At 42.0% G+C, this 12,890-nt stretch overlaps 1 protein-coding gene across 4 annotated transcripts in view; it reads right to left on the bottom strand.

Annotated features, from left to right (window-relative positions):
* The window catches only part of PIEZO2 (piezo type mechanosensitive ion channel component 2), a 450,920-nt gene that overhangs the window by 75,501 nt on the left and 362,529 nt on the right, over positions 1-12,890 (bottom strand). For 2 of the 4 annotated variants that reach the window (XM_041744387.1, XM_041744552.1), the window contains 8 exons: positions 12,505-12,537; positions 11,919-12,139; positions 9,763-9,923; positions 3,650-3,826; positions 3,244-3,369; positions 1,255-1,455; positions 388-592; positions 166-267 (listed from right to left, as the gene is read on the bottom strand). In XM_041744387.1, coding sequence (XP_041600321.1) covers positions 166-267; positions 388-592; positions 1,255-1,455; positions 3,244-3,369; positions 3,650-3,826; positions 9,763-9,923; positions 11,919-12,139; positions 12,505-12,537 — 1,226 coding nt within the window. The remainder of the gene's footprint in view (positions 1-165; positions 268-387; positions 593-1,254; positions 1,456-3,243; positions 3,370-3,649; positions 3,827-9,762; positions 9,924-11,918; positions 12,140-12,504; positions 12,538-12,890) is intronic. The other 2 variants (XM_041744472.1, XM_041744630.1) reach the window with 1 other exon arrangement.

The raw sequence follows: 12,890 nt of genomic DNA, 5'->3' as shown, positions 1-12,890 counted from the left end.
AGAAGCCATTAAGAACTTGTGATATTAATGCATCAAGACAAGCTTTTACATGATCACAAAGTGTATTAGAAGAGGCAGGGGTACTAATGCACAATGCGCAAAGCAGGATTACCAAAGGGAAAACCAAACCCCAGTGCTCTGCAGCCCCATGGCTGCAACACTTACAGACAAGAAACACGGGGTTGGGCCGCACGATGAAGTCTGGGAAGTACAGCCACTTTATGATGTTGTCATTGAAGCTAGCACCCTTGAATCTCCATGGGTAATCTGCAGGGAGGGAAGTGGTAAACAGCAAAGTCAGTACGCCTCTTCCCTGCCCCTGTCCCAGAGGTCCATGACATGAGGGTTGATGACAAGAGCAGCTTGTCTCAGGAAGGGCCTGCTCACCTCTGCAAGGAGCCGGAGGGATGCCAATGCAGATGAAGTACTGGAAGGTGATGATGCAAGCCAGGAAGCAGCAGTACTTGGGCCAGATCTCTGCAATGGCCTTTCTTCTGCGTCGATATAAGACAGCGATCAGCCAGCAGGCATGAATCATGGCATAGAAATCCATTCGCTGACCAATTACATTAACTGACATTAGGAAACAGGTCTGTGTAAGGATGAAAAGAGGCAAAAAAAATTGGGTTTACAGGGAAGGGAAGTGGTATCACCTGTCAGCCCTGTGCTCAGATGCCTGCATTCCTAAGGGCAGGTCTCTCCACACATGTTCACCGAGTCTTGCCTCTTTGGGGGGTCCTTCAGGGTGAAGACTGAAATATTGTATAAATTACTTCCAAGGAAATGACTGACTATAACACTGCTAATAAGAACCACTTTGAACTGTGAAGAGAATACAGCTATGATCTCTTCATGAAACATTACTGTCCCAAATACCACAACCATTTCAGGTCGCATCACTTCATTTTGGCCAAAGCTAAACTTTCAGAATGCACAAAACACAAAGAAGATTTGTAATACATAAAAGAAACCAGTTGAAATGACAAAGTGATATCCAAGCATCTGCAAGGCCTCAGAGATGCAGGGAGGCTAGGTTCAGTGCTGAAAGAGTCTGGAATATTGGCTTTGGTCTTAGAAAACTTTCAACAGGCCAGGGTAACCTTTCAGGAAAATCTCCTCCTGCTGATCTTGAGGAGACAGTCATCACAGCATGGAGTTGTACAAGTAAGCTCTCGTGGCCAGCTGGCTAAACACAGCAATCGGAATTTTCACGGAAAAAAGAAAAAAAAAACCCATGTCAGCAAGGAAACTCACCTCCAGACCAAACTTGTAGAAGAAGTAATTTATGAAATATTTGGCACAATTTATAAGCCCATCATCTAGATGGAGTCTTGTAATGTCATGAAAGATGGTTTTAGACACAGGGGCCGTGAGGTTGTTTCGACCTCTATAGTATTCCTGATGGCGGTAAATCGTAACCTCGAAGGCCAGAATGGCCAGCATCAGGAGATTATTCTACAAAGCAAGAAAACACAGATGCATGAAGTGAAATGCTTTCACTTGGTAATTTTAGGCAACCCCTGTAATAAATCTTTTTTCTCCCATCCTTGGTGTCTAAAAGAACAATGCTTTATAAAATTCCACCTCTACAAAAGTCTTGAATTCAATGTTCATTTTCCCTATGGTGTAGTAACAAGGTGGTGAAGCTGCCTGCACGGTACCAATCAGGGTAACTTCTAGGATGCTGGGATCTAGAGGCTCTAGGCAGAAGGCTGATGATGCTCATTCCTGTTTCTGGAAAAGTACACTAACCATAAGAAGATGCAGTGACCAGTTTCCTAGGGGTGGTCCAACCTTGTTTGCAAATAGCAGCGCAAATCAGTACAGGGCCATCTGGGAAACAGACTAAGCCATAGGGGAACATCTTTCAACATCCCAGAAATCTGGCTAGAGAGAGCTGCAGACTGACAAACATGCTGCTGGTGATAACAAAGTCATAATAATAATAATGAAAATAGTTAACGTTGATGGCACCACATGTGCCTGACACTATTCTGATCGCTCTTTTCAGGTATCAGTTTGTTTTATCCTTATAGCAGTTCTTGATGGTGGGTAGCATTTGTATTGTTGCAAATGATGTCTGTTGTAGGAGAAAAAATGAGAAAGCTACACACAAAATATGGAACACTTAGTACATTAAAAAATTCCAGGTGTTGAGTATAAATTCTTTCTTTCTTTCTTTCTTTCTTTCTTTCTTTCTTTCTTTCTTTCTTTCTTTCTTTCTTTCTTCCTTCCTTCCTTCCTTCCTTCCTTCCTTTCTTTCTTTCTTTCTTTCTTTCTTTCTTTCTTTCTTTCTTTCTTTCTTCCTTCCTTCCTTCCTTCCTTCCTTCCTTCCTTCCTTCCTTCCTTCCTTTCTTCCTTCCTTCCTTTCTTTTCTTTCTTTCTTTCTTTTTCTTTCTTTCTTTCTTTCTTTCTTTCTTTCTTTCTTTCTTTCTTTTTTCTTTTTTTTTTTTAAAAGATTTTATTTATTCACTCATGAGAGACACAGAGAGAGGCAGAGATGTAGGTAGAGGTAGAAGCAGGCTCTCTGTGGGGATCCCAATGCAGGACTCGATCCTGGGACCCCAGGATCATGCACTGAGCTGAAGGCAGACACTCAACCACTGAGCCACCCAGGTGTCCCTAAATGCTTTATTTCTAAGCACTTAGTTTCTTTCAAAGATAGGTTGTTAAAAATTGTTTTACCTTTAATGTTTAAACTAGCTGGAATTTAAACAAAACTTGAAGAACAAAATTATATTACCTTTCAACATATGTCCTTTATTAAACGTTATAGAGAGAGAGAATTTAGACAGTAAAAATTTCTCATAATACTATACCTCCCCCTCTTAGGGATAATCATTGTAGTCAATTTGTATATTTTATGCAGTATTTTTCTTTGCATCTAGAAGAGATCACATTATGCATAGTGCACTGAAATCTGCCTTTTTTTTAAAAAAAAAAGTTAATATATTTTGGACATCTTTCAGCATCTCACGTCATCTATCTACCTCAATCTTTTAGTAGTTAGATAATACTCTAGTGAATATATTTGTCAGACTTTATTCAATTAATCTCAAACTACACAATCATTTTCAGTACCATGTGACACTGATGGTAATGTTAATCATTTGTTTCAAAGGTGATTCCAAATGTCACACAAAAAGGTGAGATTATTATCAGATGAGATATCAGAGGTCTCATAGCAAAGGATCTCAGGCGTTAACTGTGCAGAGGCACAGAGAAGTAAGATGGGGGCCTTACCCTCAGGTAGACAAGCAGAGGGGAAGACTTCCTCAGGCCGACCCATTCTGTTGGGTCAATAGGAGCGCTATAGAGTTGAGACTTGTTCAACTGGTTGATGGGTATATTTGTTTGGTTTTCATTTGGCTGAAAAGAAGAGAACAAGGAGTTTAAAAAAATGGTTGCACAGATTGGAAGAATTCAGATTCTTCTCCTTAAACTTTGAGCAAAGGGACATGGTGGGGCCAGGAAGGACAGATCCACTTCAGTGGGGAGATCTCAGCAGGGGAAGAGAACTAGGGCCGAGATATATCCAACATGGCTGAGGTGACTGAAAGACCAGACAGAATGGGGGTGTGGGTTCCCCAGTATCTGTCTCACTTCTCTAAAGACCAGTCAAGAAGATCCCCCTGTCTTTGAGGCTCACCAAGGAACAGTTAACAGAAAAGTTCTCAGGCTTAATGGTTTGCAGCTGGTACAACATTTTGCAGACGATGATCACACACGTCCAGACAGTGCAGACACTTGAAGCCAGACGGCGTAGCTTGGCATATGGTAGAGCAAAAGCCCAAGAAATCAAAAATACATAGTTGAACAGAGACACCTGAAAACATAAAATCAGAAATGGAGACAAAAATACATAACATGGCACAATAGCCACAAAATGTGTGGCTACTTGATTTATTAAGTTTGGCAAAGTTTGATTGAGTTCCTAGCATGTATGAGGCACTGCCCTAGGGATGTGTGTGTGTGTGTGTGTGTGTGTGTGTGTGTGTGTGTGTGTAAGGGGTCTTGTATGGCAGAAAGACACATAACCAGATAATGTCAGTGTAGTGTAGCAGTAGCTTGGTGATACATGGGAACAGGCTCCTGCGAGAACATCCAGAAGGGGTCGTTGGTCCAATCTGGAGCTTCTAGAACATTTTCCAGAAGGGATACCACCTGAGCTGAACCTTGAAAGATGCATAAAGTCAGCCAAGCAAAGAAAAGTGAGAAGCACATTCCTGGTAAAGGCAAGTATAAGCAGAAAAGCATGAAGCAGCATGGAATGGATAAAGAAGATGTGGTCTATGTATACAATGGAATATTACTCAGCCATTAGAAATGACAAATACCCAGCATTTGCTTCAACGTGGATGGAACTGGAGGGTATTATGCTGAGTGAAGTAAGTCAATCGGAGAAGGACAAACATTATATGGTCTCATTCATTTGGGGAACATAAATAATAGTGAAAGAGAATAGAAGGGAGAAGAAATGGGTAGGAAATATCAGAAAGGGAGACAGAACATGAAGACTCCTAACTCTGGGAAATGAACAAGGGGTGGTGGAAGGGGAGGAGGTGCAGGGTGGGGGTGAATGGGTGATGGGCACTGAGGGGGGCACTTGACGGGATGAGCACTGGGTGTTATTCTATATGTTGGCAAATTGAACACCAATAAAAAATAAATTTATTATTTAAAAAAAAAAGGAAGGGACAGGTGACCACAAACCACTGGAAATTCTAAAGTTGAACACAGTGAACTGCAGCAGTAAATGAGGCTGGAGATACAGTTGGGATCCACACCAATGGACCTTTTTAAACCATTCTATGGCCTAGGAACCCTCTGATGGACAGCCAACGCTTCCCGGTGAAAATCTTAAGGATAGATTTTCATTTTGTTGAAATAAGTATAACTGAAGAATGGAGAGGTCAGGAGGCCGGATCACACGTACTACCAGGAGAACATGACCAGGGCCCAACTAGGGCAGTGGAGCAGAGATGGGGAGGAGTCATGGGTTTGAGATGGGAAGTAAAACTAGCTCGACTTGTTGACTGAATGGCTTGATGGTGTGGACGTGGGGCTAAAGGAGGGGGTATAAGGAATGCCTCCCAGGTTTCTGGCTTGGGAGCCAGAGCCCTGAGAGGATGATAGTGACACTATTGAGACAGGATCTTGGCTGGGGTAGGGGCAGGCGTAAAGAGGGAAGGCAATGACTTCAACTTGGTTTTAGATCGTGCGTATGTGTTTATCAATTAGGTGAGATGTCTAATCATTTCCAATTGTTCTCCATAGCCAGCAGTTCATTGAACAATACAGAAGCACAGCCACCTTATTCATCCATGGAAAACACTCACGTGATTAAAATAATATCTAGATATTGATAAAATAAGGTCATAAGAACATTTACTATTGTCAGCATGAATTAATTAATACTGACACTAATTAGCACACACTCAATTGATACAATTCAACATATGGCCAGGGCTAAGTACTATGGGCTGTAAAAAGTATGGTCACCTGATTTGCTGACAAAAACTACACAAGAAGTGAGGAGACAGGCGACAGTATTTAATTCTGTAATTTATTATCCACTATTTTTCTACTCAACTACTTGTCACTGTCCAGGCAAGGAACCTCTCTGGGAATAAAGTGCTGAAGTATTAGGGTATTAAGAACTGCCTTTCAGAATTAATTGAGAAGGAAAGAAATACTGCCTCGTGAACTCTACAGCACTCACAAACACAATAAATGTTACATTTTAACAAAATATTTTGATTGGCTAAGTGACTCTTTCTTAGTCATCAGCCAGTGTCACTTTAAGTGGGATATTTAAAAACATTTCTTTTCTCCTCAATTAATTCTGTATGCCACTTAAAGCTACTATGAAATTAAGTCTCTTAGTTATTCCTTTTAGTGTGCATTTAAGCCACTGAGTATAAAAACAGCACAATGAGTTCACAAAGAACTCTTGATCTTTTGAGTGTTAAAAAAAAGATATATTAAGTCTAACTAAGTTCAAGGTAACATATCCTATGTGAGTCCCTGGGCTCAAGAAACACATGGGGTAGTGTAAGTGAGAACTGTGTAGACGGCCCATGACCAAATGGTGGAGGGAGTGTTTGCCTGGGCTGATGCCAGCTGGATGGCAGCACAGTCCAGGGTTAAGGAAAGACTATCCATGGGTGTTTGATCTAAACCAAGGCTGGAGGTGCAAATATAAGTTAGCCAGACTGGGGAATTGCTGGTGTGAGGCCTTCTGGCAAGGGAGAGCATGGGGTGGACATCCCTGGAGTAGCAGTGTGATCAGGGTCACTTTAGAGGGCTTTGGAATCCACCTAGGCTAGGGTGTCTAGGAAAGAAGCAGTGAAGTGGTCCTGGGCCAGAACCTATATGGGTCCTATATCTCATGTTTGTGAGGACAGAAAAGCTATTGAAAGTTTTTGAGTTGAGAATTAACATGATCATATTTATGCGCTGGAAAGACTATTCTGGCTGCATGATGGAATACATACCAGCCAGAGTAGGGATTGGAGCAGGATTAGGCATATGGTCAAGTAATCTAAAAGGAAAATTATGTGGAGGTAGGGGGCTCAGTTTTAGATATATTGAAGGTACTTTTGGGACACTCCAGGTCGAGGTCACTCATATCCAGTTGTCCCTTAGAGACAAGAGGCCTGGAATTCAAAGACCAGATGGGATGAAGACATAGATTTATGATTCTTGCATGTTGATGGTGAGTGAACCACAGGAGCTCATGAAACCACCCAGAGAAGGTCTAGAAGCAGAAAGGAGGCTGCAGTTAGAACCTAGAGAAGAGAGGAGTTGGTGGGAATAGAAGGAGCCCATGAATGAGGCAGAAGGGAGGGGCCAAGGAAGTACACTGTTCTGGAAGACAACAGAAGCTCTTCAAGGACAAGGAAATGACTGCCAATATCGAATGTCATTGGGAATTAAGTAAAATGAGGCCTCGCAGTTTTGGTGAGATGGGAAGACACAGACTCAGAGATACACTATGCTTCCTCCAATATAAACATAGTTGATAATGGTCTTATCCTTTCCCCTGATGGTGGCAATCTTGTGAAATGTACTTGAAAAATTCACAAAAGACAAATATTTGGGCCCCAACCAACATCTGATGAATCGGAATTTCTAGGGAAATAGTTGGTCACCCATGCATCTAATAAGCATCCAGGTGATTTGTATTATCAAGAAATTTGGGGAAGTAATTTTATGCCATATGCCTTCCTTACAAAACACTTTTCCACAAATTATCACTTTCTCTGAATATAAACTTGTAAGGCTTGAGGCCACCGCCTTGAGAGAGGAACCCCTGAGAACTGTGGTCTCCACTATGGAGGGGCCAGCTGGCCTCTTCCCTCAGAGCATCTGCACCTCAGTGAGCGCCTCCACACTCAACCACAACCCTGCTTGACACACCCACCCCCTTGTACCCATAGCCTCCTAGGGGCACCTCTAATGTGGCTTTTGTTTGATTTGCCAGCCATGACCACCAGACTGCGCACTGAGGCAAGAAATGTGTCTTTCATGCCTTTGTGCCAGCATCTAGCACCGGATAAACATTCAGTTTATGGCAATTTAGTTTAAGTGCATAATAAAGGCCAAATGAACGGTTAGTGAGAGTGAAAATAAGAAAACACCAACTGACATAAGGGGAGAATCTCAAGCTTGCAAAGATGTTTTATTTATTTCCTCCAGCCGGTAAACAATTACTGAGCCTCTACAATAGGCCAGGCCCCATAGGAGCTGCTCAGGATGCTGAAATAAGGTGTGATCCCTTCCTCCAAGAATAACCAGATCTCTCAGAACTTTCTAGGAACCTTTGAAATTAGAAATGTAGTTGTATATAAAAAAAGATGACAATGTCACACGTATTTAAAATCTAGGTCCTTCCAAAGTGGTGTCACTCTAGTAAGAGCTGCTGATGTAAAAGAAAGGCCTCTATAACAAATTATTTCTCATGCTTCTTTTTCCTCAGATGCCCATGATAGCCTTGGAGAGGTTTAACGTTTGACCCAAGAATTTTAATAAAATGACCCGAGAAATGACCCTGAAAGTTTGTGAAAACAAGCAGCCTTGCTGATAAGGATGATTTCACTGAGGTTGTTGACTTTGTTCTCATTTTGCCATTTACTGATCAGAAAATTTTTTAAAAAGATTTTATTTTTTATTTGAGAGAGAGAGTGAGCATGAGCAAAGGGAGAGGCAGAGGGAGAGAGAAAGGGAGAAGCAGACTCCCCACTGAACAGGGAGCCTGATTCGGGGCTCAATCTCAGGATCACAACCCAAGCTGAAGGCAGACATTTAATTTATCGAGCCACCCAGGTGCCCAGTGATGTCATTTTTGAGAGAAGATATCTTTTATGCCGATCAAAGTGAATAAGCTATGAATAGAAAATATATAAGGCAAATGTCATCACTGATAGGCATCTCTGGTTGAGGATAAACCAAGCCTTCAAAGCAGAAGGGGCCCCTACGGGTATAAATCAGCACCTCAGAGGCACAGTGTCAGAGGCTGCTGGTCACAGGTGAACAATGCCCCTGTAATTGTGCAGTATAGCTCCCTCCCAGCCCATACCCATGAGAAGACCTAGACACTCGCCTTTGTTATAAGCAGATATGATTCAGATGCATCATAGCCTGGATTTGACACGTGGCTCCTTCTAAGAGTCGGTATTTGTCTTTCTTTCCCAACTGTACTTAGTATAGAAAGTGTTCAGTTGAGGCCTCATGAGGCACCAAGTTAGAACCCATAGAGGCAAAACATTCCAAAATGAGGTGCTAGCCAGCTCTGAAGAAATTTCAAATCAAAATAGTTGATGGGAAACTGCTTAGAGGTCTTTTAAAGCTCTCTTGGGGGGCAGAAATGGGTCAAGATGGTGAAGGTGACAGGAGGGAGTGTCAGGAAATTTCTCTGTAGAGGGCGCTTCTGTTAGTCCCCTCCTCCCATTCTCTACCCAACCCCAAGCGAGGAGCTTCAAGCAGCACCATGCAGAGATGCTAATCTGTGTACTCTGGACACTGATGTCCAACTTCAGTCAGAAAATTGGGCTGGCAGGGGTTTGGTGACAAGGCACAGGAGTTGCTTCATTGGGAGCCATAGACATTAGCAGAATACAGGCTGTATGAGTGCTGCCATTAGACCTGAAGCAGGAAAGAGGGAGTGCCCGGAGCTGTCTTGCTCAGGGACACTGTCTACAGGGGTGATGAGACTCCAACAGAAAAGGTCAGGAGGAGCAGGTGCTGGGAAACTAGGGGCTAGAGGAGCCCCATGAGAGAAAAGGAAGATTTAATCAGTTCCAGGCCAGTGTGAGGCCCTCTGAAGACCATCAATATGTTCTCTATAGTTAAAAGTCTGTTTCTTGTCTTGCACTTCTCTCTCTCTCTCTCTCATTTTCCTTTGCTCAATTGTTTTGTTTCCTAAATTCCCATGTTAGTGAAATTGCATGATTCTTGTCTTTCTCTCACTGACTTAATATCGCTTAGCATAATACTTTCTAGCTCCATCCACATCATTCAAAATGGCAAGATTTCGTTCTTTTTTATGGCTGAATAATAGTTATATATATATATATATATATATATATATATGATAGATGATAGATAGATGATAGATAGATAGATATCTTTGTCTTAGGGGCTTGGTGTTCTAATGTGATAGGAATTTCATTTAAAATAAAATCGTGGACAGTTGGAAAAGGAAAATGATGACCCGCTGTGGTTTTGTTTGGCCTGACGATACAACAAATGTTCACTTGCCTCTTTCACAGAAACCCAGATAATGTACGATGAAACAATTTTGATGATATGCAACTCCAAAATCCACCACATGAACACCTGCAGCTTGTGAAAATACTCCAGGAATTTTAAGAAGAGCACAGTGAGGCGGTCAATCACCAGATGCCATTTGTTTCTTAAATCTGCAAAATAGTAAATTCACCCAAGTGCATAAAATGTTGTGGGTTTTTTTCATTATTATTTAAAGCAGATCTTATAACATTCAGATTGGAATGAGAAGCTGTAAAATAGTAGTAGTGAATGAATTCTAAGAATATCGAAATCTGGAGGAAGAATGGCCTAAAAATCCCATATCATAATGATTTAGACATCACGCACTGAGACTCTGAGGGACAAGGTTGCTTTCATTAAATGAGTGTGAAGAATAATTTTGAGCTTATTTATTCTTAAGGCTGAGCTATAATTCCATAATTTCTTGGGAATATTAGGTAACTGAGATCCCTCTAAATGACATTTTTCTTGTCAAAACCATGCTTCCATAAGTTCTAGTTCCTTCAGAAGCTTAAAGGGAGTGGATAAACTCTCCATTCGCCCGAGAGGAGCCAGCAGCTAGAGCCTGCTCCTTGTTGCAACTGAGAGTGAACAGAGAGTCTGAATGACCCAGGCCCAGTTCATGACATGTGGTCAAACTCACTTTAATCATAATTTTTGATCAAATGAGTCATTTCCTTCTTTCCACCTTGTGCTAAGTGGTAACATTTTGTAGACTGGGGTCATGTTTCTGTGTAGAAGGGCTGTCCCAGTTCATATGAATAGAAGTCATGACAGAATTATTTTGTGGAATCACCACATCACCATATGTGTAAACAAAAGCTCACGAGCCTAGACAGATAAGGCTTTAAGTGGTTTCTTCTTCACATGACTGGGAGGGTTGTAGCAGTTATTGTACCTGGTTCTAAAAGTTTCAATAACATTTCAGACATCATGAAAAATGCTTATTTACGAAGTGACACAGACAATAGTTGATACAAAGATTTCAGTCCTAACTGAGAATAATTTAGAGGTATAGATGGCAGATGTATGAGGGAGTGCCAGGGCAAAGTGCAATCCAATTTTTGGTGAAATCCTATTAGTAAAGCTCAAACCTTCATGAAGTACTTGGCTAAATCTTAGTCCTGAGTCTTTGGTCTCACTAAGCGCGGTTCTCCTTTACCCAGAGAAACAGCCATTCCTTAGATATGGGAAGCATAGTTCTGGGCCTCTCTCAGGGTCTTCTGAGATGAGGGGTGAAAAGGCATCATGTTTGGAGGAATTTGCCTTTGGGAGGGATTTTCTGCCTTGTGCTTTTACGTCTTCTAATCCTTTAAAGCACAGAACACCAGCAAAGACAAGCGCAGGACTTCACAGTCGTGGACTCACAACACCACCCCCAAGGCTACTCAGTCTTGTTCCTCCCGTACTGTCTGGGAGCTGCTCACCAGACCAAGCACCCCGCCTTCTCTGCTGTCAGATAAGGCGTCCTGATCATCACAGAGGTCCAGTTCTCATTGTGCCCTATTAAACGTTATTTCAAGTCTATGAAGGAAAATAGAAAAAGGAGCCTAAAGAATCAAAAGGGAAAAATTGAAACTAACAATGACAACAAAAATACCTCTAGGAGTTGGTTTGACACAATAATGATCCCATCACTCATTTGCTCCTCCAGTTCCCAGGTCCTGAAACATTAGGACCGAATTATAAATGTGTTCTTAATGACTAGTTCCCAGACTGGGATTTTTGGGATCTTTGAGAATGCATTTGAAAAAGTCCTGTTGAGAATGTTCTCAAATTCTACACAGCTGTCTGCCTCCGCTGCTGGTAGGAGATGTCCTTGCTCAGGTTTCAGACAGCACAGCTCAGAGCCACAGCTCCCCGGGCCTGGCCCAGACAACCTCTGGCAGATCAGAATCCAGGATCCATAGCTGAGGATCAGCTCTCTTCTTCTACATCAGAATCACAAGGAAATGATGGGAGCAATTGGAACCAAATGTTGTTAACTATAACAACCAAAAGACCACATCCCAATTTTTATTTCATGGACTGGATCAAATCTATATCCACCTGGGAACAAGTCTGATTCATTCACTGGGTCTGTCAGCCAGGATTTTCTGAGTAGCTACTGGTAGTGGGTGGATTACCTGAGGTCTCTTCCTCTTCCTCTTCCTCCTCCTCCTCTTCCTCCTCTTCTTCCTCCTCCTCCTCGCTGTCTTTTCCAAGCTCAGCCTTCTCAGCCTTTTCAGGGCATCCCTCTGGTTTGTCTTCCCTAGGCTCAGCCAGCTTCTTTAGGTCCGGCTTGTCCAGGCTGGCGGTCAGATTCATCATGGCAAGGTCCGGAAGGCTTCCTTCAGGGTGCGCCAGTCTGTTGGCAGAGAGCAGGGAAGTCAAGAGAGGAAAGAGCCCTGGGAGAGATGTGAGTGAGGGGCAAGTAAAAGGAGGATAAATAAAAATGAAAATCAGTGCATGTACAGAGGCCTTGCAATGTGGGGTTGTTAGCATCTTGTCACTTTTTTTTTTTTTTTTAGCTCTTTCTAAAAACAAACTGTAAAGTCAGTTAGGTCTTGTTAGCTTTTCCAATTCAGGTTCTAGTGATTAGTCAGTAATGAGAGCTATTGACACCTAAACTTGACATTTTTCCCGGAGGAGAAAATGGTCAGAGTTTAGGATGTAGAAGCATGAAATGGCATCATGTAGAGCAAGCATTTCATGGCTTCACGGGGGACTTACTCATTTTGGTGGATTGGTAATTTTTTCTTGATGCTGCTCAAAGTAATTGAAATAGAAAGGAAAAAAAGGAGATGAGAACAGAAGAATTATAAGGAATGTCAGAGATCACACATCATGCTACATATCATCCACTATTGCATTCCTGTATGCCGGTTGCAGTACGTCCTAATGCCAAGTGCATTCCAGGATGGCATCAATAGCGTGCTTTTGCTATAAACCCTAGGCTTGGCGACTGAATTGAGAGTGGACTGGACTGCAGATCATAAAGGGGAGAACATATAGACAACAGAGGCAAATCACAACATGCTTTTTAGTAACGCAGAAAACCATCCCACAAGAATCCAGTCATTCACACTCTCAATAGATTTTTAAAAAATTATTCTTAA

The sequence above is a fragment of the Vulpes lagopus genome, chromosome 1 (assembly GCF_018345385.1).
Source record: "Vulpes lagopus strain Blue_001 chromosome 1, ASM1834538v1, whole genome shotgun sequence".
In the NCBI taxonomy this organism is placed as follows: Eukaryota; Metazoa; Chordata; class Mammalia; order Carnivora; family Canidae; genus Vulpes; species Vulpes lagopus.
Note: the sequence above shows the minus strand (reverse complement) of the source record. Positions and strands in the feature narration are given on the sequence as shown.